The following is a 26,518-nucleotide window of genomic DNA, read 5'->3' on the forward strand; positions in this document are numbered from 1 at the left end:
AGGTGCTGCCCTTCGGTCTTGCCTCCTCTCCAAGAGTGTTCACCAAATGTCTGATTGTGGTGGCTGCCTTTCTACGTTCTCACCACCTTCAAGTCTTTCCTTATCTGGACGATTGGTTAATCAAGGCCAATTCATCTCAAACAGTGCTCCTGGCCACCAACCAAACCATCCTGTTTCTACAGCTTCTGGGGTTCGAGATCAATCTACCCAAATCTCATCTCATCCCCACTCAGAGACTTCAATTCATTGGAGCGGTGCTGGACACAGTCCTCATGAGAGCATACCTGCCGTCCAACCGTCTTCAAACTCTTCAATCTCTATGTCAGCAGGTGCTTCCACAACGTTCCATCTCTGCCAAGCAAATGATGATACTCTTGGGTCACATGGCCTCCACAGTTCATGTCACACCCCTCGCACGTCTTCACCTGCGCACTCCTCAATGGACCCTAGCTACCCAGTGGTCCCAAGCGACGGATCCTTGCTCACGACACATATCTGTGACATCATCTCTTCGTCAGTCTCTACAATGGTGGTTGATATCCTCAAATCTCTCCAGAGGTCTTCTGTTTCATCTACCTCCTCATCAACTTGTCATCACCACCGACGCCTCCCCTTATGCCTGGGGAGCTCATTTGAACGAATTCCAAACTCAAGGACTTTGGACAGCCCAGGAAATGAAACATCACATCAATTTCCTGGAACTCAGAGCAATGTTTTATGCCCTCAAGGCCTTCCAACATCTTCTCTTTCCTCAGGTCCTCCTGCTGTGCACAGACAATCAAGTTGCGATGTACTACATCAACAAGCAGGGTGGGACAGGCTCTCGCCTCTTGTGCCAGGAAGCCCAGAAGATTTGGGCTTGGGCCACAGATCACCAACTATTCCTGAAAGCTATCTACATTCAGGGAGAACAGAATTCCTTAGCAGACAAGCTCAGCAGAATTCTCCAGCCTCGCGAGTGGACACTCGATCCTTTAACTCTACAGTCCATCTTCGCTCAGTGGGGCACTCCTCAGATAGACCTCTTTGCAGGTCCTCACAATCACCAGCTGCCCCTATTCTGCTCCAGACTCTACTCCCCTTACCGTCTGGCAGCGGATGCATTTCTCCTCGATTGGTCCAATCTGTTCCTGTACGCTTTCCCTCCTCTGCCTCTCATGTTACGAACCTTGTTCAAGCTCAAGAGGGAAGGAGCCACCATGATTCTGATTGCTCCACGGTGGCCCAGGCAACATTGGTTCTCCCTTCTACTTCTACTCAGTTCCAGGGAGCCTTTCCTTCTTCCACTGTTTCCTTCTCTGCTTACGCAACATCAGGAGACCCTTTTGCATCCCAACCTTCCATCTCTGCACCTGACAGCTTGGTTTCTCTCGGGCTGACTTCTCATGATACTCTTTTGTCTCAGCCCGTTCGTTCCATTCTGGATGCCTCCAGGAAACCGGCCACTCTGCAATGTTACCATCAGAAGTGGACACGGTTTTCTTCCTGGTGTCTTCTTCATCATCATGATCCCACTTCCCTTGCAGTGGAGACCTTATTGGATTATCTTCTTTCTTTGTCTGACTCTGGCCTCAAGTCTACTTCCATCAGAGTCCACCTCAGTGCTATTGCTGCTTTTCATGAGCCAGTTCATGGAAAACTTCTCTCGGCTCATCCCTTGGTGTCCAGATTCATGCGGGGTCTTTTCAATGTGAAACCACCTCTCAAAGCCCCTCCGGTAATCTGGGATCTCAATGTGGTTCTTTCCGCCTTAATGAAGCCTCCTTTTGAACCTTTGGCTACCGCTCCTTTCAAGTTTCTCACTTGGAAGGTACTTTTCCTTATTGCTCTTACCTCTGTCAGGAGGGTCAGTGAGCTACATGCACTAGTTGCTGATCCACCTTTTACAGTCTTTCATCATGACAAGGTGGTTCTGCGTACACATCCAAAGTTTCTCCCTAAGGTTGTCTCGGAATTCCATCTCAACCAATCCATTGTTCTGCCTGTCTTCTTTCCGAAACCTCACTCTCATTCTGAAGAACAAGCTCTGCATACTTTGGACTGTAAGCGGGCTCTGGCTTACTATTTAGAGCTTACTAAGCCCCACAGATAAACCTCCCCAACTCTTTCTGTCCTTTGATCCGAATAAATTGAGACGTCCTGTTTCTAAACGTACGTTGTCTAATTGGCTGGCAGCGTGCATTTCTTTCAGTTATGCTCAGACCGGACTGACACTGGAAGGTTCTGTCACGGCCCATAGAGTTCGAGCTATGGCAGCATCTGTGGCTTTCCTTCGCTCCACGCCTATTGAGGAAATCTGCAAGGCTGCTACTTGGTCCTCAGTTCATACTTTTACATCTCATTATTGTCTGGATGCTTTCTCCAGACGGGATGGACACTTCGGCCAATCTGTTTTACAAAATTTGTTTTCCTAATGGCCAACCTTCCCACCATCCCTCTTTTTGTTAGCTTGGAGGTCACCCATCAGTCAAGAATATGCTGCCTGCTTGTCCTGGGATAAAGCACAGTTACTTACCGTAACAGGTGTTATCCAGGGACAGCAGGCAGATATTCTTGCGTCCCACCCACCTCCCCGGGTTGGCTTCTTAGCTGGCTTATCCTAACTGGGGACCGCGCGCCTCCGTCGGGCGGGAAGGCACTCGCGCGTGCGCGGTGCGGCCTGCTAGAACTTTCCAAGTTCTTAGAGTGCAATCACTCTAAAATTGTCCGTACCGGGGCTCCGTCGGTGCCGTCACCCATCAGTCAAGAATATCTGCCTGCTGTCACTGGATAACACCTGTTACTGTAAGTAACTGTGCTTTAGCGCTGCAGTTGTGACATTTTTCACTTCACCATCTGAAGAGAACCTCTTTCCGCACAGCATATGCTTGCCGTAACATTTCAAGAGTTTCACCACTGCTCTTTCCAAGCGTAATAACATAATTCAATCGGGCACCTCTGGCGTACTGTCACGCATCTTCCTCATCTGCCATGACAAAACTTACAAAGTTCTTCCTCTCGCTGGGACCCAACAATGAAGACTATGGCAGTCCAACTCGAGGTTCAGAAATGTCGGCTGTATGAGCTTCACAAGAACCAGCCCAGCATTGCCACGTCTACGTCTTGGCAAGAAAAACAGAGGCAGTCTCGTTACTTTTCAATCAGCTCATGTAACTAAATTAGCTAATTAGTTTTAAATTGCCATTAAGTACCAATAATTGATGTTAAGCACTAATTTGTAGTTGTGTGTTAATGACTGCCTAATTTTGATGGTGTGCTACTCCAAGGGAAGCGTGGACACGGGAGGTCGTGGGCATGCCAACAACTAGGCACTAAGTTATAGAATACTATTGGTTATGTGGATAAGTGCCAGTATTTGGGTGTGGATATTAACACCAGCCTTTGACATGCGTGAGGTACCAAAATGCAGACTTGCGCTAGTATTCTATAACAGCAATTACATGCAATGTTGTCCAACCCTCCCAAACCGAACAAACTAAACAATGAATGTTATGAAGTTAGATGAATTAAACTACATAAGCTAAGTTTTTTTGATATATTTATATATTTATAAAACTTTTATGAATTGAGGTAGAAATATAATGAATTGAGTAAGCACTAAGCACTTTCATAGAAAACGCTAAAGGAATTGTAGCAACAGCACAATGTGCTTTTAAAAGATTTGAGAATAAAGAAAAATGGGATAAAAAAATAGAAAGAGCCGATGAGGAAATAACCACGTAAAGCTCACCGCGATGAAAGTTATTTGATGCGGTGGAGTGGTGGGACTGAGGCTCATGAATTCTTTTGACAAATAATTCAAAAGATTTTCTGGATGCTCAGAGTATCTGCAATATAAAAACTAGAGTCTACACTCTGAGCATAAGACGATTATTAATCATATTCTGTGGAGATAGTAAGCCTTTATGGAATTGGCATTGGCACCTAAGTTTTAGCGCCCTTTATTGAATCCTTGAGTCTTTCCTAAGAAACTTGTCTAATTGTAATACAGACAAAAAAAAAGGAACAAGCTTCTTTACAGGCCAACTGACTTGGGCAAATGAGGTCCTGCAGTGAGTCTGTCCAAATGGCCCCACATCACTGCACCCCTCACAGACCTTCTTATTTGTTGTTTTATCATTGAGGCTACTGTGGAGTCACAGAAGAGTAGATCACCATTTCTTGAAGCTGTCTGTTTTGCTAGGCTATTGAGCAGACTGGGAGCCTTTGGCAGGTTGAGAAACAAAATTATGGGAAGCGGAAGCACTCGGGTGCCAGTCGTGACTTGGAGAATTCCTGTTCCAGCCCCCAATATCGAAAGAGCACCATGCCAAAGACCCTACTCTTTGCAGCACGGGATAAGATACTGGCTGACCACCTAGATGATAGAGACCTGGTGACACGTGAGTTTGAGTATAAATTTCATGCTACTATGGAAGGGAGTGGATTGTAAATACCAAGCTGCATTCTCAGTTCTTATCTATATATGTGTTTGGTTTTCTTCTTCAAGCTGTGCCTTCTGGTCGTTGGGGCCATGCGCTTTGTGCCATCAATGATTGGACAGCCCTGCTGATAGGTGGGCAGGGAGCTCATATGAAGTTCTGCCAGGATGCCATGTGGAAATTGTCAACAGGTGATGGAAGAAGAGAAAATGCCCTGAAAATGGCGTAACATTCATATTTTTGAAGGAACCTCATCTGATTTCTGCTTCTTCTTTGAACGTTACTTTTTGTAGAGGATAACTCCTGGACCACTGCAGGGACTGTGGCCAAGGGCCCAACTCCTGAGTGCCGTGTGGGCCACAGTGCCACTTTTGACCCTGAGACTCGGCGTATTTATGTCTTTGGTGGCTCCAAGAATCAGAAGTGGTTTAATGACATGCACATCCTAGACACTGTCTCCTGGAGGTGGTCCATGGTGAAGGTACAGGGGCTGAGAGGGTGTCTGGAGGGACCTATAGTGCAAATACTGACATCTCAATCTGAAATCTACACCTGATTTTATCTGCCTCTCTCCTTTCAGGCGTGTGGGAAGGTTCCTCCTCTGGCCTATCATAGCAGCACCTTCTTCCAGAGAGAGCTTTTCGTCTTTGGAGGGGTTTTCCCCCGGCCACACCCTGAGCCAGATGGCTGCAGTGATTCCCTCTATATCTTTGATCCACAGAATGAGATCTGGTACCAGCCCATTGTGCAGGGCTGGAAACCTGCCGCCCGCTCAGGGTGAGTGTCTGCAATATGAAGAGGAAGCAGAGGGCTGCAGGAGATTCTTTAGAGATGGGAATTGGGAGTTGACTGGAGGAGTGTATCTGGAAAAGGAGAGAGACATTTGGAGAAGTTGCCTCTGAGCTTCTGCAGGATTTAATATATGAAATGCTCTGTGCATGACTGTCGGTGATCTTTCAACATGTATATTCGTTCTTAATAAACAGATAAATGGGTCCTCATACACCCAGAGCAGCAAACATTCATGCCGATATTCCTCACGGGGTAGTGTATTTCATCATCAAATTCCTTTTTAAATTTTTATCTGTTTGTATGTGTCGTTTTTTTGTTAATTATTTCTTTTCAATATAATAATAATAACAACTTTATTTTTGTATACCGCCATACCCAGATGAGTTCTAGGCGGTTCACATTAATTAAACAGAGTTACAAGTGGTTCCATACAAGATTGATCAGAGTTGCGAACAGCGAAGAGAAGTAAGGGGGAGCCAGGGGGGGGGTTCAGTAGGGGAGAGGTGGAGGTTAATGAAGGGGTATTAAGGGTCCTAGTCTTGGAATAGGTGAGTTTTTAGTAATTTTCTAAAGTCAAAGTAGTTGGGGGCCTTAAGGACCATTCGGGCTAGCCATGGGTTTAGTTTGGCGGCCTGGAAGGCGAAGAGTTGAATTCTGCAGGAGTTCTTAGTGTTGTGAGGGGAGATGGTAGCTTGGGGTAAACCAAATATTGTTTTGTAACAAAAACAGGCGAATTTGAATGATTCTGGATTCTAGTGGGAGCCAGTGGAGTTTGTGGTAGAAAGGGGTGGTGTGATCCCATTTTTTCAGGCCAAATATGAGGCGAACAGCGGTGTTCTGGATTATCCTTAGTCTCCTGGTGGTTTTCTTTGTGGCACTCAAGTAAATGATGTTGCAGTAGTCCAGTATGCTGAGGATGGAGGATTGTACTAGTAGGCGGAATGAAATGTCGTCGAAGTATGTTTTTATGGTACGGAGTTTCCATAGCACCAAAACTGCTACCACTGCAAATGGTGTATCCAAGTAGAAAAATATGTATAAAGGAGCAGTTATCTTAATGTGCCCGATGGTGACTCAGCCGTTTCACACTGATGTTTCCTCAGGGGGCTGTGCTTTTTTAAATATTGCTTCTGCGTATTCTTAAGAGGTGCATACAATAAATCACTGGGTCATTCTTTTTTTGCATTACCTGACAAAACAAAATACATGTTGGAAACTTCATTTAACTAGAAAAAGATAAGATTCACAAAATATCCATTATAAAACTTACTCATCTCATGCCGAGGACGAATTCTGAAAACTCAGCTGATTGAAATTTTCAGAATGGCGCTGATTTTTAAACAGAACGCCGTCAGTTTCAGCCAATCATGTATCTAATAGCTTCCATCAAAATTTTCATTGGACATTGAAATGCATTCATTGTAATGGGTACTGATGTCCAAATCTCTTCAATCACAGTGCTTTCTTGTGTGTATACAGATGGAAAAGAGAGGTGCAAATGGCAGAAGCCTTATATGAATCCTACGAGTAAAAAAATCCTCCACTCCAAACCACCGTTCAAACCTCACAGTTCCAGAGCACATAATTTATTGATCCATTTTTGCTCACGCCGAGTTAACATTTTATCTCGATCTCCCCTTCTTAATGTTCTTCTGAATATCAATAATTATGCACCGTAGTTCTGAAAAATGGTTGCAATCAATGCAATGGTTGTACCATAGGTGCCTCGATCTTTCTCCTCTTCAAACTAGATTTGTGCTCATTCATACGGATCTTCAAGCTACAGGTAGTTTTTCCCCACATATATTTTTTGGTATGGGCATTGTATTGCATATACTGCAAACAAAGTGTTGCAATTACTAAAATGTTTGAGTGCATAAATCTTTTTGTCCAGGGGATTCATAAACGTTTTGGACTGCATAGTAATATCACAGCATTTACAGGACCCACAATAATGTCCCACGGGTCCTGTTGTCTTGTTCTTAAAAGATAAGCAAGTTGGACTTAAATTATCTTTTAAATTTTGTCCCCTTTTGTAAGCAGTTCTTACATTTTTATGTTCAAAAACGGGATGTGATTGAATAATCTTCCAATTCCTACATATTATCTTGTTTAGAATTGGACTAGCATTTGAATCCTGCATAATCAAAAGTTAAAATTATCTGTGTCCTCCTGCTCTTTTATTGCATTAGTTGTGCCTAACAGGACTTCTTGGTGGTTAAACTTTGCCCGGTGGTAAGCTCTGTGGAGCGTCCTCGCTTTATACCCACATTTTTGTAAATCCTTAGTGAGCCTGCGTGAGTGTTTCTTAAATTCTTTCTCATCACTACATATTCTCCTAAACCTTAAATATCACGTAGATGTCTAGGATGACAACTCTCATTGCTAAGATAAGTATTTTTGTCAGTTACTTTTTTATGTACAGTAGTTGCAAAACCGGATATCGATTGTGTTAAGACATCCAAAAAGGCAATAGATTAATAAAAACAATTATAAGTAAATTGTATATATATGGATTTCAAGTATTGAGCCAATTGAAAAAGGAAATGAATTCATTCTGAGTCTCTGTCCAAAGTATAAATACTTCTATACCACAAGATGATGCTATGCAGTAGTAGCAGAAGCATTACAGCATAGAGAAAAAACACATAAAGTACCTACCAATTTTATTTTGAATTTAGTGAGAATATGTTTAAAAAAGAATTTCTTTATTTATTTTTTTTTTTTTGTATTCTTTATTCATTTTCAAGATTACATAAAGTGTTATAATATATTCATTCACATAAATAATAAATACATCACTTAGAATTATTCATTGATACATCTCATAAATTCTTAACCCCATCCCTATCCCATTCCACCCACCCATATATTTTATTATCATATAAAACATGTGATATTAAAATACCCCCCCCTGCATCTTAAAATAATAATTAATATAAGGGAATCAGTTTTACTTTAATCTTTACAATATTTCATTAATGGTTTCCATATATCCTGAAACCTTTTAAGATAGCCCCGTTGTACTGCAATAAACCTTTCCATTTTATAAATATGGCATAAAGAGTTCCACCAGAAATTGTAGTTTAATCTCTTCCAATCTTTCCAGTTAAATGTGATTTGTTGAATGGCAACTCCAGTCATTATTAGTAATAATTTGTTGTTATTTGCCGAAATCTGACTTTTGGTTCTCATTTCCATACCAAATATTACAGTATCATAAGTCAATGCCACTGGGTTTTCTAATAAATTATTAATTTGGTCCCAAATTGATTTCCAAAAATTCATAATGTATGGGCAGTGAAACAATAAATGATCTAAAGTTCCTACTTCTAAATGACAATGCCAGCATCTATTAGACAAAGAACTATCTAGTTTTTGTAATCTAACAGGGGTCCATAACGTTCTATGCAACAGAAAAAACCAAGTTTGTTTCATAGATGCTGAAACCGTACATTTCATCCTCCAAGACCAAATTCGTGGCCATTGAGATGCAGTAATTTCATGCTTAATCTCAATGCTCCAAATATCTCTTAAACCAGTTTTTAATTTCTTCTTAGTAAATCCATTTAATAATTTATACCACTGGGAGGCCTGGTGACCCAGGAAGTCTGTCTGAAAACAAAGGAATTCCATACTATAATGATTATTAAGATTTTTCCAGTCAGGGAACCCCGCCTGAATGGCATGCTTCAGTTGCATCCATCTAAAATTTTCTGATTTATTCAGTCCAAATTTATGTTGCAACTGTGAAAATTCAAGCATAGTACCATTAGAAATGATATCATCTAATATACGTATTCCTGCTATCATCCAATGCTTCCAGAGTAGTCTTTCTCCTCCAATTTGAATCCTGGAGTTTACCCATATAGATTGATTTGTAGATTTGTAAATTGGAATAGTTGTTAAATTGCTTATATATCTTAGAGTTTTCCATGTATCTGCTAGTATTTTATTATCTTTACTATAACTAGGCATTTTGATACTGAGAACATGTGACAATCGAATTGGAGACATGAGTTGCCATTCTATATATAACCAATCTGGGAGTTTTTCCATGAGTTCTGGGAGGATCCAATACATACCATGACGCAAAATATAGGCTTGATGGTACCTATAAAAGTTTGGAAAATTTACCCCTCCCTCTGAAATTGATCTTTGTAAAGATACCAAAGCTATTCTAGGAGTTTTCCCCAGCCAAATAAATTTTAATAGAATGCTATTTAACTTTTTATAAAAGGACCCTTGAAAAAATACAGTTAGCATGCCCAACTGATAACAAACTACAGGCAAAATCATCATCTTAATAGTTTGAACTCTCCCCCACCATGAAAGGTGTAAAGGATTCCATTGCTCACACATTTCCGTGACCTTTTGCAATAATAATTTTTCATTTATTTTTATTGTTTCTTCCAATGTGTTTTTAATAAAAATGCCTAAATATTTTATTCCATCTTCCTTCCAGAGAAAAGGAAATGAATCGAATAAGCCTTTTGTACAATGTACATTGAGTGGAAGAACTTCTGATTTGGACCAATTTATCTTATATCCTGAATATTTCCCAAAATTCTCAATTAACTTAAGTAAGCAAGGAATGGTTGTCTCAGGATTTCTCAAATAGAGCAATATATCATCTGCATAAGCTGAAATCTTATATTCTCGATCTTTATGCGGAATACCTTCTATCTCCTCTGTCTGTTGAATAGTTAATAATAAGGGTTCCAATACAATATCAAAAAGCAGAGGAGATAAAGGACAGCCTTGTCTAACTCCCCTTTGCAATTTGAAAACTTCTGAAAAATTATTATTAATATATAATTTAGCAACAGGAGAACTATACAAAGTTTGAACCATTTGAACGAATCCTGATCCAATTCCAAACCATTCCATCACTTGATACATAAAGGTCCTTTCAACACGATCAAAAGCTTTCTCTGCATCAAGAGATACAGAGAAAACTGGATCTTTTAAGGTTTTGGACAAAGTCAACATATGTAATGCCATTCTAGTGTTGTTAGAAGAATGTCTTTGAGCAATGAATCCTGTTTGGTGTATTCCAATAATAAAAGGGAGAGCTTTAGCTAAACGAATAGCCAAAATCTTAGCCAATATTTTTCCATCAATATTAATTAAAGAAATAGGCCTGTAATTGGAAACCAGTGTGGGATCTTTATTTGGCTTTGGTAAAACAATAGTTAACGATTCAGCCATGGTACCCATAATATATCCTTTAGTAAGTTGAGTCTGATATAAATTTAATAAATATGGTAATATGGTAATTTGAAATGATTTATAAAACTCTATAGTAAAACCATCTCCACCTGGAGCGGATCCAACTCTAAGGGACTTCAATGCTGTTTGCAATTCGTTTATTAATATTGGCTTTTCTAAATTTTCTTTTATATGCTCAGGAATTTTCGGTCCCTTAATTGATTTTAAAAATTTTTTACCATCTTTTTCTTTATCCAAGTAAGATTCAGAAGAATACAGGTTTTTGTAAAAATTTAAAAATTGTTTTATAATCGGTCCATTTTGAGAATAAATATTTCCTTTTTCATCTTTTATCATTGCTATTTTTGTTTTCCTTTTTTTAGCTTTTAGATAATTTGCCAATATTCTTCCCGCCTTATTTGAATTTCCATAATACAATGCTTGTTGAGAAAATAAATCTTTCCTAATTAACTTAGAAGAATATTCATTATATTTCCCTTTAGCTTTCAAGAGGTCTTGTAATGTAGAATATTCCCATTTTTTAATTAATTTAGATTCCAGTAATTTTATATCTTTTTCCAAATTATTAAATTGTTCTTTAATTTTTTTTTTTATATATGCCGAAAAGGAAATAATTTGACCTCTAATGGTTGCTTTAAAAGCATCCCATAATATTTCTATTGAAATATCCTTTGTATTGTTAGTTTGAAAATAATCTTTGATTTTCACTTGTAATTCCTCAATAAAATTTGGTTCAACAAGCAAGGCATTATCAAATCTCCATATAGGTCTATTGTCTTCTTTATCAACTATCTTAATTTTAATCCACACTCCACCATGATCAGATAAAATAATTGGATCTATGGAGGCTTGTGTTACTAGTTGAACTAATGAATTTGAAACCAATATATAATCTATCATTGAAAAAGATTTATGAACATGGGAAAAAAATGAAAATTCCCGGTCATTAAAATGAAATATTCGCCATATATCTTTCAAATCACAATTTGTTACTAAATTATCTAATCCTAATGATTTCATATTTTTACTAGGTTTTTTGTCCATAATTGGATCTATAACAGCATTAAAATCCCCAGCCACCACTAAGTTTGAAGTAGCCAGTGGTAATAATATTTGTTGCAGAGTTTTAAAAAATTCAATTTGGTTCGTATTAGGTGCGTATATATTGAACAGTGTCATGGTAGTATTTCCCATTTTCATGTCTATATGTAACCATCTTCCTAAGGGATCAGCTGAAATAAATTTGAAATTTGCAGTACATCTCTTGCTTACCAAAATTGCAACTCCTGCTTTTTTATTTACAGCTGGTGCATAAAAACAATGTTTTATCCATGTATTTTTTAATTTTTTAGATTCTATAGCTGATAAGTGTGTCTCTTGAATATAGCAGATATCTATATTTTGTTGTTTCAGATATAAAAGGGTTTTCTTTCTTTTGATAGGATGGTTCAATCCATTAACATTAAGCGATAATATTTTAAGCTCCATTGTTAGAATTATTAATAACAAATATGAACTTCAATAAATTATGCAATGTATATTTTCTTTGTAAAAATTTAATTTCCCTTAATTTATTATAAGATATATTTCTTTTCTCCCTTAATTTCTTACAGATTATATTAATAAAATCCCCGAAACCCATCCCTACACCCTCCCTTATCCCACCCCTTCTTAGAATGCGATAACTTGAAGTCAAACTATCAGACTAGCCCTCTTCCCCCTCCCAAGCAATTCATTTCATTATTTCCCCTATATTCTATAAGTTGAAACATTTTAAATACTTAAATTCCTGTTTTTCCTCTTTACATATCTCCCAATTCAGTGTTGTAAACCTCATATCCATTTTAATATATATATACTTATTTTTTTTTTTTTTGTATTTATTTATATATTTTTATTTTTATTTTATTTTATTATTTCCCACTATATTAAATATTCTGACGAAATTCTCTATTTCATACATCTTATCCATATGAAGAAATTTAATATACATTTTTCATTTATATTATGAATATATTACCGAAACAATTTAATCTGAATATACGATTTTACTTTTTGTTTCATAAGGGAAACATCAATCTTTCCAATTTAAACAACCATTCATATTCTCAAGTGTACATATTCCATTCATTCCATTCAAACCTTGTACTCATTCTTTCCTTTCATCTTTACTAAATAAATATCACTATTTTTCCCATTTGCATCCACATACCATTTTTTTTGAATAAGTGACGGATGTATAAGATCTGTCCTGTATCTAGTCTAATCAGGCAGCACATAGAAAAGAAACAATGGATTCTGATATTTTAGACACTTTAGCTATTTTAAGTTGTGTTAGGTGTGCATGAGCTGCCTAGCAGCTTAGTAAAAAGGGCCCAAGATTAGCTAAAAAGAAACACTTTTATCTTCTAGACTGGATTTATGTGTAGGTAACCCAGGCAACTTCTTGGGTGTTTACATTTAAAGCCACCAAATCCATGGGTTACACAGGAGCCCGAGTCCATTTGCTCTAGGACTGTGCTCTGTAATTTCTGAGAGAGAAGGTCTGTGGCTCACTGGTAGTGCTGCTGCCTTTGCACCCAGAGGTTTGGAGATCAAATCCCAGTGCTGCTCCTTGTGTCCCTCAGCAAGTTACTTAATCCTTTATTATCCACTGCTTGAATGCCAGAGCCATAAAAAAGACCCTATACCAGTAGCTATTCCCTTCTTGCAGGCTTTAGTTCCACCTCCAAGGGTTTCAGTTCTTACATTCTTGTCTGTTCTTCTTAGATTATTGTCTTTACACCGTGTTTCATGTCTAGAATCATCAGCTCTTCCTGTATCCGGCTGTACTTTGTTATTCTTTGCTGTGTTGTTCAACAAATTCTTAGTCCATATTATAAATGAAGCTGTCTCTTTCATTTTCACAGCCAGCTGTTCTCTCCTATCACCTCTGTTCTTCTTCTTTAGAATCACTTCAGAAAAATGTCCAGCCTTCCTTAAGGTTCTTGAGAATTCCCTTTCAAAATTCCATCACTCTTCATTCTGTTTCCTTGACGTCAGGTAAATGTGAATATTTGTTTACTTACTGCTATCACTATTCTTAAGTGGAATCTTTCTCTTATTTTAAAACTATTCCAAAACAGTTGGTAGATCATTTTCAGGTGCCATTTTACATCCTTTTAAAGCATATAAAAATTATATTTTTCCTATATTTTCTAGATATAAATATTTTATCTATTTAAAAGACTTTAAATAAATATTATTAAAAATATATTTCATTCATCTTTCAGATACCAATATATTTTAACTCATAGGTAATTCAAGAGATGATATAAATTCTTTAAGTTTTGCTGGATCTTCGAATTGAAAAGATTTTTCTTTATATGTAATTCTCATAGATGCTGGGTAATATAATCCATATTTAGCACCTATTTCTTTCAATGGTTGTCTTAGGAGTAAAAATTGTTTCCTAACTTGTACAGTTTCTTTAGCAAAATCCTGAATAAAAGACAGTTTAGAATCTTTATATGTGAGATTTTTCATCTCCTTTGCAGCTTGTAGGATATCTAAAACATGCTGAAATTTTCTTACCCTGAATATAACAGTTCTTGGTTTCTCTTTTTCTTGATGTTTCTTCTTGCCAATCCTGTGTGCCTTTTCTATTTCTATTATTCCTTTTGTTTTTATTGGGAGAATTTTTGGAATAACCTCTTCTAGGAAAGAGATCATATTTTTTCCTTCAACATCTTCTCTTAATCCAATAATTCTTAAATTTTGGTTTCTCGATCTGTTTTCCATATCAATTAATTTTTTTTTCATGTCCATTAATATGGTATGATCTTCTTTGTAATTTTGCTGTAAATTTTCAATCTTTTCCATTTTATTTTCTATCTTGTCCATTCTGTTGTTTAATATGTCAAATTTATTATTTATAATATTAATCTCCTGTTTCACTTCCGTTATATTAATGTTTATTTTCCTTAGTTCTTCTAGCACTTCAATAAAGTCCAAAGCATCCATTGGCAGAGGAACCTCACTTGACTGAGAGTCTTCTTTCATTCTTTTTGTCTTCCCAGTTGACTTAGAAGGAACTTCATGGATCTTTTGCTTAGTTGAAATCATTTTCAGGAATTTATTTTTAAATCAGAAGAAAAATTATTATTCAAATTCAACTGAAAAATGCTCTTAGAGAGGAGCTCAGCCGTTAGCCAGCCATCTGCTTGTCCTCCAAGTTCCGGAATCGAATTTCTTTATTTATAATAATCAGCTGTATTTGCAAATTGCAGGCGTAGCAATGAAGGATACTTTTGCCCTGTCAATTGCATGTCTCTTCATGAATACATTTAAGGATGAGTGGATTTTTAAATCACCTTTTGAAGAGAAAATTCATTCCTGGTATAGGTATATTGACGATATATTATGCTTTGGACAAGGACTCTGAATTAATTTCCTTTTTCAATTGGATACATGATTGGCTCAAACTGACGGCATTCTTTTTAAAAGGCAGCACCATTTTGAAAGTTTCAGTCAGCTAAGTTTTCAGAATTATTACTCTGTGTGAGATGAGTATATTTTACAATGGATATTTATTGAATCTTTTATAATGGACATTTATTATCATCTTTTCTAGTTAAATGAAGTTTCCAATATGTATTTTGTTTTGTCAGGTTATGCAAAAAAGAATGACCCAGTGATTTATTGTATGCACCTCTTAAGAATACGCAGAAACAATATTTTAAAATGAAGTACAGCCCCCTGAGGAAACGTCAGTGTGAAACGGTTGAGTCACCATTGGGCACATTAAGATAACTGCTCCTTTATACATATTTTTCTGCTTGGATACAGAATTTGCAGTGGTAGTTTGGGTTTGCATATTGAAAAGAAGAAATTAACAAAAACCCGACAAATACCAAACAGTTATAAAAATTTTAAAATACACTACCCCATGAGGGATATCGGCATGAATGTTTGCTGCCCTTGTTGTATGTATGAGGACTCATATCTGTTTATTAAGAATGAATATACATGTTGGATGAATAAGTTTACTCTCAATTTCTGAAGCTAATTTGTTTATAATTAAGTAAATCACTTTTTTTGCTCCTATTTTTATTGTGCTGGTGATCTTTACTATTTTTCAAATGAGGGTCAAGAGATGCAGTGGCCAGCTCAGCTTCTTGGGCACAGTATGAGCAAACTTTGTAGTTTAAAAAAGGTCTGGTCTATTATGCATAATGTACTTTTTCTGCCTCAACACACTTCTCTCACCCACCTTTCCATATAACTCTTAACACCTGACAAACTCTCCCCTAATGCACTCTCACTGGAGAATGACACGGTGACAGAATTTGTCCCTGACCCTGCAGTTAACCGCGAGAAACCATCCCCACGTCATTCTTTAAGGAGAGAGGGAAGAATTAGAGCAGAGAATGACGTGACCAAAATTCAGACCCCGCAGTTAACTGTGGGAAACCATCCTCATGTCATTCTTTGGTGTCTATCTCGCCCTCGGTCCTTCTAAACCAACATTCTCCAATGCAAGGCTTGAGGGTCAGTGGTTGTACCCATTCATACTCTGATTCTTCCCTCACTCCTTAAAGAATGATATGGAGATGATTTCCAGTGGTTATCAGTGGGGACGGTGATGAACTCTGTCACCATGTCATCAGAGTATGAATGGATACAACCACTGACCCTCAAGCCTTGCATTGAAGAATGCTGGTGTAGAAGGACTGACATTGAGATAGACACAGGATAGTTTCCCATGGTTATCCGTGGAGACAGGGAGTCCCAACTCCATCCTAGCCAGCTTCTCCCACCTCTCCTGCCTTTACCATAACTATCTCCACCTCATCTCTTCCAAACCAATCTTTCACCTCCCCTGTTTGTTAAACGTCTGTGTCCTCCAGATGTTTGATGTCCACACAGCCTCCGGACCAGCTGTTCTGTTATCTTCAGTGTCTCAAGGTCTCACCAGAATAGCAGAGGGGTTTTATTTGGAAGCTACTGAGATCTTGGCCCGCACTTGGTCGGATCATACTCCTTTGTCTTTAGATTTCACCCTGTTAGAACTAGATCTTAGGTCCTTTTGATGGTGTCTTGATAACGCTTTATTACTGGTTCCTCAACAAGTTATGCAAATAGAAAAAGAACTTCTGGATTATTTAGACATAAATGACACTGGGGATGTTACACCCTCTTCTCTCTGGGAGGGGCATAAAGCAGTAATGTGTGGCCACCTGATTGCTTTGAATGCCCATTTATGCACCACTGTTCAGGGCCAAGAAAACTCATTGCTTCAACAAATTGCAGATCTGGAGGTGAAGGCCAAGCAGAGAGATACCATTTCAGCTCTGCTCCAACAACTTTACGAGCTGTGCTTGGATCTTCACACGATCCATCTAGAATACTTAGCGCAACAGACTCACTTTGAATTTGGTAATAAAGCCTAGCCTATTGAAGATTTGGGACCCCTTTATTTCTTGAAAGGAAGTACACCAACAGTGACCCACAACCTAGACGGTTCATAGTCTAAAGCGCGCGAGGACAAAGGCGCGCAGACAACTGAGCGCAGGACTTCATTGCGCCGAAGAAAAAACGTATTTTAAAGGGCTCCGACAGGGGGTGTTGGTGGGGAACCCCTCCACTTTACTTAATGGAGATCGCGCTGGCGTTGTGGGGGGTTGTAACCCCCCCTCATTATACTGGAAACTTAACTTTTTCCCTGTTTTTTAGGGAAAAAGTTAAGCCCTGCGCTCAGTTGTCCGCGCTCGGTTGTCGGCGCGCCTTTGTCCTCGTGCGCTTTTGACCTGTCACCAACCTAGACTATTGACATTTATTGATTTCCCTCATTACCTTATTGTTCGGGAGGAGGACTCTTTAAGGGGGGGGGAGGGAATTGGGACTCATTTTGCAATTACTTTTTGTTGTTTATTCTTGTTCTGTTGATTTTATTTTCTGCTCTGTATTTCATTTATTTTTGTTAGTAGAATGTTATGACTTTTGTATAAGATCTATATGAAAATCTTTAATAAAGAAAAAAAAAAGAATAGCAGAGGGGTTTTGGTACCACACAGATGAAATGTGCTAAGAGCCACATGCTATAAGTTAAAACAAGGCAAAATCTGCAAGAGGTGGAGGGGAGAGAGAGAGCTGCACTTAAGATCAGTAGGCGCTGCCACTGGTTCCCAGGCTTTACAATGAAAATCACTAGTCTATTCCTGAATCTGGTATGAATTTGTGTCTTTGCTTATCCTCCTCTTTAGACACTCAGCTTGCCTGCTGCAGAGGGAGCTATATGTCTTTGGGGGTTGGGACACCCCCATCTGCTTTAATGACCTACATGTTCTGGACCTGGGTAAGACTCTAGCTCCTTACAATGAGGGCTTGCTGTGCCACTTTGAGCTTGCATGATGTTGCTAAAAAGAGGTGGTTAAGGGCTGAGATTATGCATATCTAGCTGTAATGCCCCTCTTATCCCCCTTGATAATGAGTTTCTTCTATTCCTGTCTCAGGTTTGATGGAATTCTCTCCAGTGGAAGTGAGCGGCCATTGTCCATCTCCCAGGAGGTAAATAGCATTTCATCTTTTCATGAGAGTTGTGATCTGTTCTTTCTCTGCATTGTGCCCTGTTTCCATCCTTTTCTCCCTGCACATCAGATATGCTGCATTGACTCTTGACTGTGCTCATTTGCAGCTGGCATGCATCTGCTGTCGTGTCGAACTCCCGCTTCCTTATCCACGGTGGCTATGATGGGAACCAGGCCCTAAGTGATGCCTTCAGCTTTGATGCAGGTGAGTGTAGAGAGATGTAAAGGCTAACTAAGTTTGAGTTTTAGCTGAAAATGCCTGTGCATTTTCGGTGGAACCCCAGAACTGTAGCTCCACCCCTATCCCACCACAGCTGCAAGCCAGCCACCACCTCCCCTTACCCCAGCACTACTTCGTAAGTAGTCTAGTGGTGTCTTTGGGGCAGGAACATCCCAAGTTGCTGCAGGAGCAAATCACTGCTGCTCAGACCATTTCCAGTTCAAAAAAAGTGGCTGTGACCTCCCATGGCAGTCTCGTGAGGCTGCAGTGGGACGTTATGGCCGCCATTGTTATAGTGCAGCCAATTAGGCCATCAGGGCCTTTTGCCAGGCCTGCCTAGTAGGGCATATATGGGGGGAGGAGGGCAGAGTGGAAGACAGTCTGGGAGAGGGAAATGGGTTTTCTGTCTGAGGCATGGGGGTTGGATAGTTTGTAGTAGTGGGGAGGGGGATCCAGTTAGATATGGATCTGGCAGAAACCAAGCCACGGCTTTTGTCGGCCTCTGGAGAAATGGGTTGTATAGGAGATTCGCTCATGGTCTTCTATTAGTGATTCATAGCACTGGGTGACTGTGACTGAAATACAACATTCTGTAAGGTAAGAGTGAGAAGTCACAAGGTCTTAAGGCATAGCAACCTGTCCTATTTGCATATAGAAATACCCAGAATGCCTTTCATCCACACACCAAACACTCAGTTGAGTGGGGCATCATGGAAGGGCAGAGGTTGGATAGGGAAAATGAAGATAATTTACATAACAGAATACTGTTCAAAGATATGTCAGTCTGAGCTGTTCAAATGCCTTTCCTGCAAGAACCACACAGAAATAAATGTTCTTTAATCCCTAGAAACTAGAAGCTGGACAGCTATTGTGAGTGGTGCCTTGCCTCAGGAGCCTCGGGCTGGGCATTCGCTTTTGGCCATTGGATCTACCGACTCAAGGACAGAGGAAGAAAGGAGCAGGGGAGTATCAGCTGTGATCCAGTCGTCATCTCTGCTGCTTGTTTTTGGAGGAGGCAATAATGAGGGAAAGTTCTTCTCTGACACTCACAAACTGCCCTTAGAAGTTCTCTTTGGGCAATAGCAGAATGGGGAGGGAGGGGGGTAACATCTGAGGAGAACGTGTTGAGCATTCCCAGTTTAGTGCAAAAGTGAGGAGCTACCATACACAAGTGTCAGCAAAATGCACAAAAGTGTGAACCCTTCCTATGCTGGGTAAGGAGCAGGTCCTTGTCTCTTTGCACATGAGGGGGGAGGTGTCTAGGGAATTTCACCATGGGAATATTTTTTCATGTTTTATAATCTGGGAGGAGCATTTTATAGTTCCCTGCTTATGAATCGATTTAATGCTTTTGTCTGTGTGGTGTTTTTTTTTTATAGAGACTTTTCAGCTGGATTGCTGGTATTTGCAGATTATATCAAAGAAAAAATCTTTTATTGAACATTGTGCTTGCAAACAGTTTGGACCTGTTGTAAGATTAAGCGTATATTAAGTTTTTAATAAAAATAAACATAAAACATCTTTTGGTTGTCTTAGAATGGATGAAAATCTTCTGACAGAGCTTTGGTGACAATACCACATTTCTGAGGTCCAGAGCACAGAATGAGACGGTGACAGAATTTTTTACCATCTCCATGGGTAACCATGGGAAACATCCCTATGTTATTCTTTAAGGAGAGAGGGAAGAATCAAAGTATGAATGGACACAGCCACTGACCCTCAGGCCTTGCATTGAGTGGTTGAAATAGACACTAAAGAATGACATGGGTTGGTTTCTTGCAGTTATCCACAGAAATGGTGACAAATTATGTTATTGTATCATTTTCTATAAAAGTAATCTCCGCCCCATTCCTCAAGCTCAAGGGTGTCCAACCTTTTAGCTGCCCTGGGCCGCATTGCTTGGAAAAAATGTTTTCTGGGGCTGCGCAAACGCTGCAGCAAAACAGAGAAGGGAGCCGGCAAGAAGGTAAACACCCGGGGGAAGCAGAGGAAAACACTGCATCGCCCTCGACCGGGGCTGCAAAAAATATTTCACAGGGCCGCAGGTTGGACACCCCTGCTCTAGCCCCTTTACCTAGCTATTTAGAGAGCAATGTCAAACTCTCCATTTGGACAAAGATTGTCTGATTTTTCTATCCAGACCTTGAATGAATTCTGGAAGCAGATCCACATATGTACCGAGTTAGTACAGTCATTTGCACCTAGTTTTGCTAGAACAATATGTATGAAGATCTGAAAATGCAGTTTGTGTGCACTAGGATCTAAATGTGCTGCAGTAAAAGACTCTCCCAGCTGTTTTTTTAAAAACATTCAGATTTTTAGAGGCGATCCATCTGTAAACAAGTATTAGCCATGTAGACTTGTGAAAGTTATTCCAGGCTATGGGAGGGAATACAAGGATGGTGTATACTACTTGGGGAGCTGCAGCATTCTTCTAGTGACACAGACTGTCCACTGTCAAACCGGATACTGGGCTTTTTAAAAAAAAATAGAAACATGATGGCAGATAAAGGTCGAATGGCCCATCTAGTCTGCCCCTCCACAACATCCACTATCTCCTCCTCTCCCTAAGAGATCCCACATGCCTGTCCCATGCTACCTTGAATTCAGATACAGTCTTTATCTCCACCAGGAGACTATTCCACACATCTACCACCCTTTCTGTTAAGCATTTTCTTAACATTACTCGTAAGCCTATCACCTCTTAACTTCATCCTATGCCCTCCTTCCGAGGTTTTCCTTCATTTGAAAAAGGCCTCATTAATGCCACAGAGATATTTAAAGAACATAAGAATTGCTGCTACAGGGTCAGACCATTGGTCCATCGTGCCCAGTAGACCGCTCCCGTGGCGGCCCTTAGGTCAAAGACCAGAGCCCTAACTGAGTTTAGCCTTACCTGCGTACGTTCTGGTTTAGCAGGAACTTGTCTAACTTTGTCTTGAATCCCTGGAGGGTGTTTCCCCTACAACAACCTCCAGAAGAGTGTTCCAGTTTTCTATCACTCTCTGGGTGAAGAAGAACTTCCTTACGTATACGGAATCTATCCCCTTTTAACTTTAGAGAGTGCCCTCTCGTTCTCTCTACTTTGGAGAGGATGAACAACCTGTCTTTATCTACTAAGTCTATTCCCTTCATTATCACACAGAGACTTCTAGCTGCAGTAAGGGAGGACTATTTTCAGACATGATTCATGTAGGTAAAATGTTTTGAAACATTGATGCTTGGTGAGCTTATGTGTCTGTGCCACTGAACTCTTGCTGAAAGAGAACTCAATTCAGACATCCCAGTCCCTGAAGTTCTAGTTTTGCTTCAACAGGTGGCAGCATTTTCCCATATACTGAAGTGAGATGAATGGAATCCATTGAGAAGGAGCAGTTTGTTTTATTTCTGCAGGCCCTCCCACTATTCTGGATTTGCTTATTTATGGGATCTACCCTGGGACAACAAAAGCTTTTCTTAATTAGCTACCTTCTATGAGTTCCTGGAACAGAGTTCTGAAATAAAATTTGTCAATAAAACATGCATTAAGTGTGGATGATGCTGTTGATTAATTTTTTTTAAAACATGCTTTAATGAAGAGAATTATCCCAGTTTTCCTACAGAAACTTCCTTTCTGACGTTTGTCTCCAATTATCCATTTTTGGCCCACTGAAGGGGATAAGGTAGGACTTGCAGGTCTGTCAGTGGGGGAGAGGGAAGAGCAGCAAGTTGTAAAAGATTCTTTAGGTGGGTTTACAAATCTGAACCTTCATGTATGCAATGTGAAAAAGACTTAAAATGCTAATGCCAATGTGCAAAGTTGGACTTTATTGAGACTGGATTGTAGTTATGAGTTTTAGGTCTGTAAAAAAACATTTTCTATATAATTGGGTATACTCTTACATATGGTTTTGTATAAAGTGTGCTGTTTTGTGGTGTTTGGCTATCTTAATAAATATATATTTTATTGATTAAAAACAAGTATTTGTGCATTATCTGATTGTGGCTTACTAGATCTGTACTGGATTCCTTGAGGGAGGATGCTTTTTTAAATCCCTTCCTGATTTCTGACAGCTAAAATCAGTGCAGGTTCTCTTATGCTAATGCTGTTTGGAGGCCTAAGGAAGGGGGACTGGGTTAGATACTAGGATGAACTTTAACCATGAAATGTGTTGCGTGCAGGACCTGTGACTTAATTGGAGAGGCACTGGAATCTCTCTTACTAGAGGTTTTGAAGAACAGGACAGTGAACCAAAATAGTGCAAAGTCTGCATTAAAAGCCCCATACGATGAGTTTTAAAGATTAGACATATGTACCCCTATAGACGAGAACAGAATTGAAGAAAGCCTGAGATAAGCACCAACAATCTCCAGTTGTGAGGAAGCAAAAGAAAAACCAGAGCTTAGCTGGGTCTGTAGTCCTGCTGTAGGATGCAAATTGGCTAGACTAGATGGGTCTTTCCCTTCATCAACATTAGGAGACATCATCAACCACACATGTGAGATCATTAAAATAATGGTAATGTGGATCTGTCCTGCTGGAGCCCAGAAAGCCTAGAAAAATGAGATGAGTACTCTTGCCAGTATGCCCTTTGGCCATTTTATCTGCGTAACATGGCAGAGTCTATTAAATCCTTTTTCCCCCCTTATTTCTAATTTAGACAAATTACCAAAAATAGATTAAAATTCAAATGATGCCTACTGGGAAATTTGATCTCAAGGGGAAGCCTGACGTTTTAGCAGATGCTCATGCCACATGCATCTGATGGCTGAGCTTGCACAGTTCTCCTTGGATATAAATAATGTAGAAGGCTGTCCCTGCAGCTCACTAGACAAAATCTCTGGCAGAAATCAGCATAAAATAACTGGTTGGTATCTTTCACTTTGTTAGGAGAGAGGTACCTTGCTGGAGAGCTGGACACATGACTCCACCATTAGAGGCTCCCTTGCTGTTACAGGAAACTTCAATTCTACGAGGCTTTCACTGGTGTTGGCTTAAGTTTTGTCTCAGATGATGTTAGTGTACTTTTCAGTGTATAGAGGCAGAGCAAAGCAACACTATAGTTTTAACTACTGCTTTTGCGTCGTCCAAAAATTTTCTTCAATAAAATTAGCCTCATACCTTCCCTTTCTTCCCCTCTTCCAGAAAACAGGAAAAGCGCTTAAGGATATCCTGTGCTGGCTGGGGCAAAGTTTTGTAATAACAGCTGTGAATTTCATATAGCTCTCTGTTGTATTGTATCTCTGTTCTGCCAACAGAGGGCAAGTTGTTCATGCCAGCTCCAAACAAATTAATGCTCCATCTGCAGCTGTGGTCCTGAAGTTACATGACTACCCATAATGACAGTTGCAAAAAAAACCCCAAAACAACCCTCTGCCTTTTGGCACTGAGGCAATACCCACCCATAGGCAGTGTGCCAACTATAAGATAATTGCTGGGTTTAAGATTTCCCAGTTCCAAAGTGTCAATATATGGATCATGGAGGCATTAGTAAAGCAGCTCATTGGCCACTTGGTACATCCAGTCTTTCCATGTTTGTTTTGATTTACTTCCATTCATTATTTGGGAGAGAACTCTGCCTGCATGGAGAAGAAGCAGACTTGGGTCTGCAGCAGGTAGTTTAATCCCTTGGGGGACCTGCAGAGATCTTTGTGGAGCTCAGGATCTGTACCCCTAGTACCTTAGCTCGCTTACTGAATCGCGGAGGCTTGAGCGCAGGCTGTTAGGCATCTGCAGAGGGCTCAGTTGGGCTCTTCAGGGTGCCAGCTGTGATTTCGCCTCCCCCTTTGCATGCTAGGTTCCACAGGAGTTGAAGATCAGTCTGATCTCGGTCCAACTGGCAGCCCGAAGATCTCAGCGTTGGAGGAATGGCTGGTTGAGGCAGAGTTTCTTCTCATACCCAGCTGCTGCTTAGATTTGATGCAGGCTGCAGCAATTTCAGAAAACATGTCACTGTGAGTAAGTGGAGTGCCACAGGGCTTGGTCTTGGGCCCGATGCTATTTAATATTTTTGTAAGGAATCTGACTCAGGGACTTCGAGGTAAAATTATATTATTTGCCGATGACGCTAAACTATACAACGTTGTGGGCAGGGCAACAGAACCTGACAGCGCAACCAGGCCCAACACTATGGAGCATGGCCTACTTTTACTGGAGCAATGGTCCATTACTTGGAAGCTAAACTTTAATGCCAAAAAATGTAAGGTAATGCATCTTGGAAGCAGAAATCCATGCAGAACATACACCTTGAATGGTGAAAACTTTACAAGAACTGTTGCAGAAAGGGACTGGGAAGTACTCATCCGGGAAGATATGAAAGCTGCCAATCAGGTGGAGAAAGCTTCAGCAAAGGCTAGACAAATGCTGGGTTGCATCAGAAGGAGCTTTATCGGCCAAAAGCCTGAAGTTATATTGCCATTATACAGATCCAAGGTGAGACCGCACCTGGAGTACTATGTCCAGCTTTGGAGGCCACATTATCAAAAGGATGTGAAGAGAATGGAGTCGCTCCAGAGAATGGCCACTAAGATGGTCTCGGGACTTAAAATCTCCCATATGAAGAATGTCTGAGTAGACTGCGCTTATATTCTCTCGAAGAGCGCAGAGATAGGGGGGACATGATAGAAACATTCAAATACATTACAAGCCGCATTGAAATGGAAGAAGAAATCTTTTTTCTTAAGGGTCCCACGGCGGCAAGAGGGCATCCGCTAAAACTTAAGGAGGGAAGATTTCATGATGACACCAGGAAGTACTTCTTCACTGAAAGGGTGATTGATTGATTGATGGAATGGTCTTCCACGCCAGGTGGTCAAGGCCAGTAGCGTGCTTGACTTCAAAAGACGATGGGACAAACAGGTGGGGTTGCTACAGAGTTATGCTTAAAAGACGGATTCTCAAGGGAGGGAGGGTTCTTGAGTGGGTAGACTTGTTGGGCCTTTGGCCCTTTTCTGCCATCATACTCTGTTTCTATGGGCAAAATCAGGGGGTGGTGGTCTGAAAATCCTGTTTTAAAGGGTTTCCGCCACTTCCTATAGTGTCTCCCATCTTTAAAATCCTGTTTTCTGGGGGGTTTTAACTTTTGGATAAGATGTTTTTGAGTAGTTTTATGGTGCTAAAATGCTGCTGCAGTGGACAGCTTGGATTTCCCAATTTATTTTTTTTTTCCAAAGATCTCCAGAACCTTCAAGTCACCTTGTTTTGCCTCAAAACTGGAAGGGATGGAGAACTCAAACTTTTTTACACCTAATTCATGCCAGAGTTGTGCTGAATGGTTGCTTGAAGAGCACCCTTGTGCCATGTGCTGTGCAGCATGTGAAAGGGAGTCTGAGGCGTCCGGCTTAGCCTCTCCTTTGGGGTCTCTAGGTCTGATGAACCCTTGAGGGAACTATCTGCCAGGAGAAAATCCCAGAGCCCCGGAACAACAGCGTACCTAGGTGCAAGAGTGTGGATCTAAGATGGAGTTACCTAGAGGGGACTCGCTGCGGCTTGGTACTGCCTTTTCTCCTGAATTTGTTAATTTGAAGTGGAAAGCTTATTTGAATAGTCAGGATACTCATGAAGTTTAGAAGTGAGCCAGGGGTCACGCAGGGTTTAGGCTTTCAGTATGCATCAACAGCATTGCCAGAAGCTGACCAGGATCCCGTGCACCTTTCTGACAGGAATTCGGAAGGTAAGGGGTCAGTCTGTATGCCTTTGCTCTTGCAGAGCGAGTATGCAGGACGCAGTAGGGGCTCTCGAGAAGGGAAAGCTCAGCTGTTTAAACCTTCGGCACTCTTAGGGATCATTATTGACTCCCTGTTAGTTAGACTCCCAGCAGGCTCCTCTCACTCTATAGTCTTTCCTCAGTGGAGTATGTTGGTCATAGAGCATTGGGATACTCCTGAGGGCTCTTTAAAGGTCTAGGCCAGGGGAGTCAAACTCAATCACATAAAGGGCCAAAATCTGAAAAAAAGGCTAAGCCGCAGGCCAAATTTTTTATTAATTAGGGGTCATTTAATTAAGATACGCTAACCGATTTAGTACGCACTAAATGCGCACCTTAATAAAAGGGCCCCTAAGTGACTAAGGCTTAGTCTTAGTAGAAGTATAGGGTTATAATGTCTCCAACCCCACACCAGCTCTGGTGTAAACAAAATAAATATTGTAATCACAAAACAGAATATAAAATTATTTTTTCTACATTTTGTTGGTCCCAAGCTCTGCTTGTCTTCTGATAACTCGCTTGCCAGGGTCTCCTGCCCATTTGTCATTTTCTTCTTTCTCTTTGCTAACCATCCATCTTCCATCTCTGTCCTCCCCTTCC

At 40.2% G+C, this 26,518-nt stretch overlaps 1 protein-coding gene across 1 annotated transcript in view; it reads left to right on the forward strand.

The window, feature by feature from the left end:
- The window catches only part of LOC117366173 (acyl-CoA-binding domain-containing protein 4-like), a 34,516-nt gene extending 14,762 nt beyond the window's left edge, over positions 1-19,754 (forward strand). The window contains exons 5-12 of the mRNA XM_033957348.1: positions 4,184-4,382; positions 4,490-4,612; positions 4,715-4,902; positions 5,002-5,198; positions 17,690-17,781; positions 17,939-17,993; positions 18,121-18,218; positions 19,081-19,754. Of these exons, the coding sequence (XP_033813239.1) occupies positions 4,184-4,382; positions 4,490-4,612; positions 4,715-4,902; positions 5,002-5,198; positions 17,690-17,781; positions 17,939-17,993; positions 18,121-18,218; positions 19,081-19,316 (1,188 nt within the window). The 3' untranslated portion in view covers positions 19,317-19,754. The remainder of the gene's footprint in view (positions 1-4,183; positions 4,383-4,489; positions 4,613-4,714; positions 4,903-5,001; positions 5,199-17,689; positions 17,782-17,938; positions 17,994-18,120; positions 18,219-19,080) is intronic.
- Positions 19,755-26,518: the final 6,764 nt, after the last annotated feature.

This window comes from Geotrypetes seraphini, chromosome 8 (assembly GCF_902459505.1).
Source record: "Geotrypetes seraphini chromosome 8, aGeoSer1.1, whole genome shotgun sequence".
Classification (NCBI taxonomy): domain Eukaryota; kingdom Metazoa; phylum Chordata; class Amphibia; order Gymnophiona; family Dermophiidae; genus Geotrypetes; species Geotrypetes seraphini.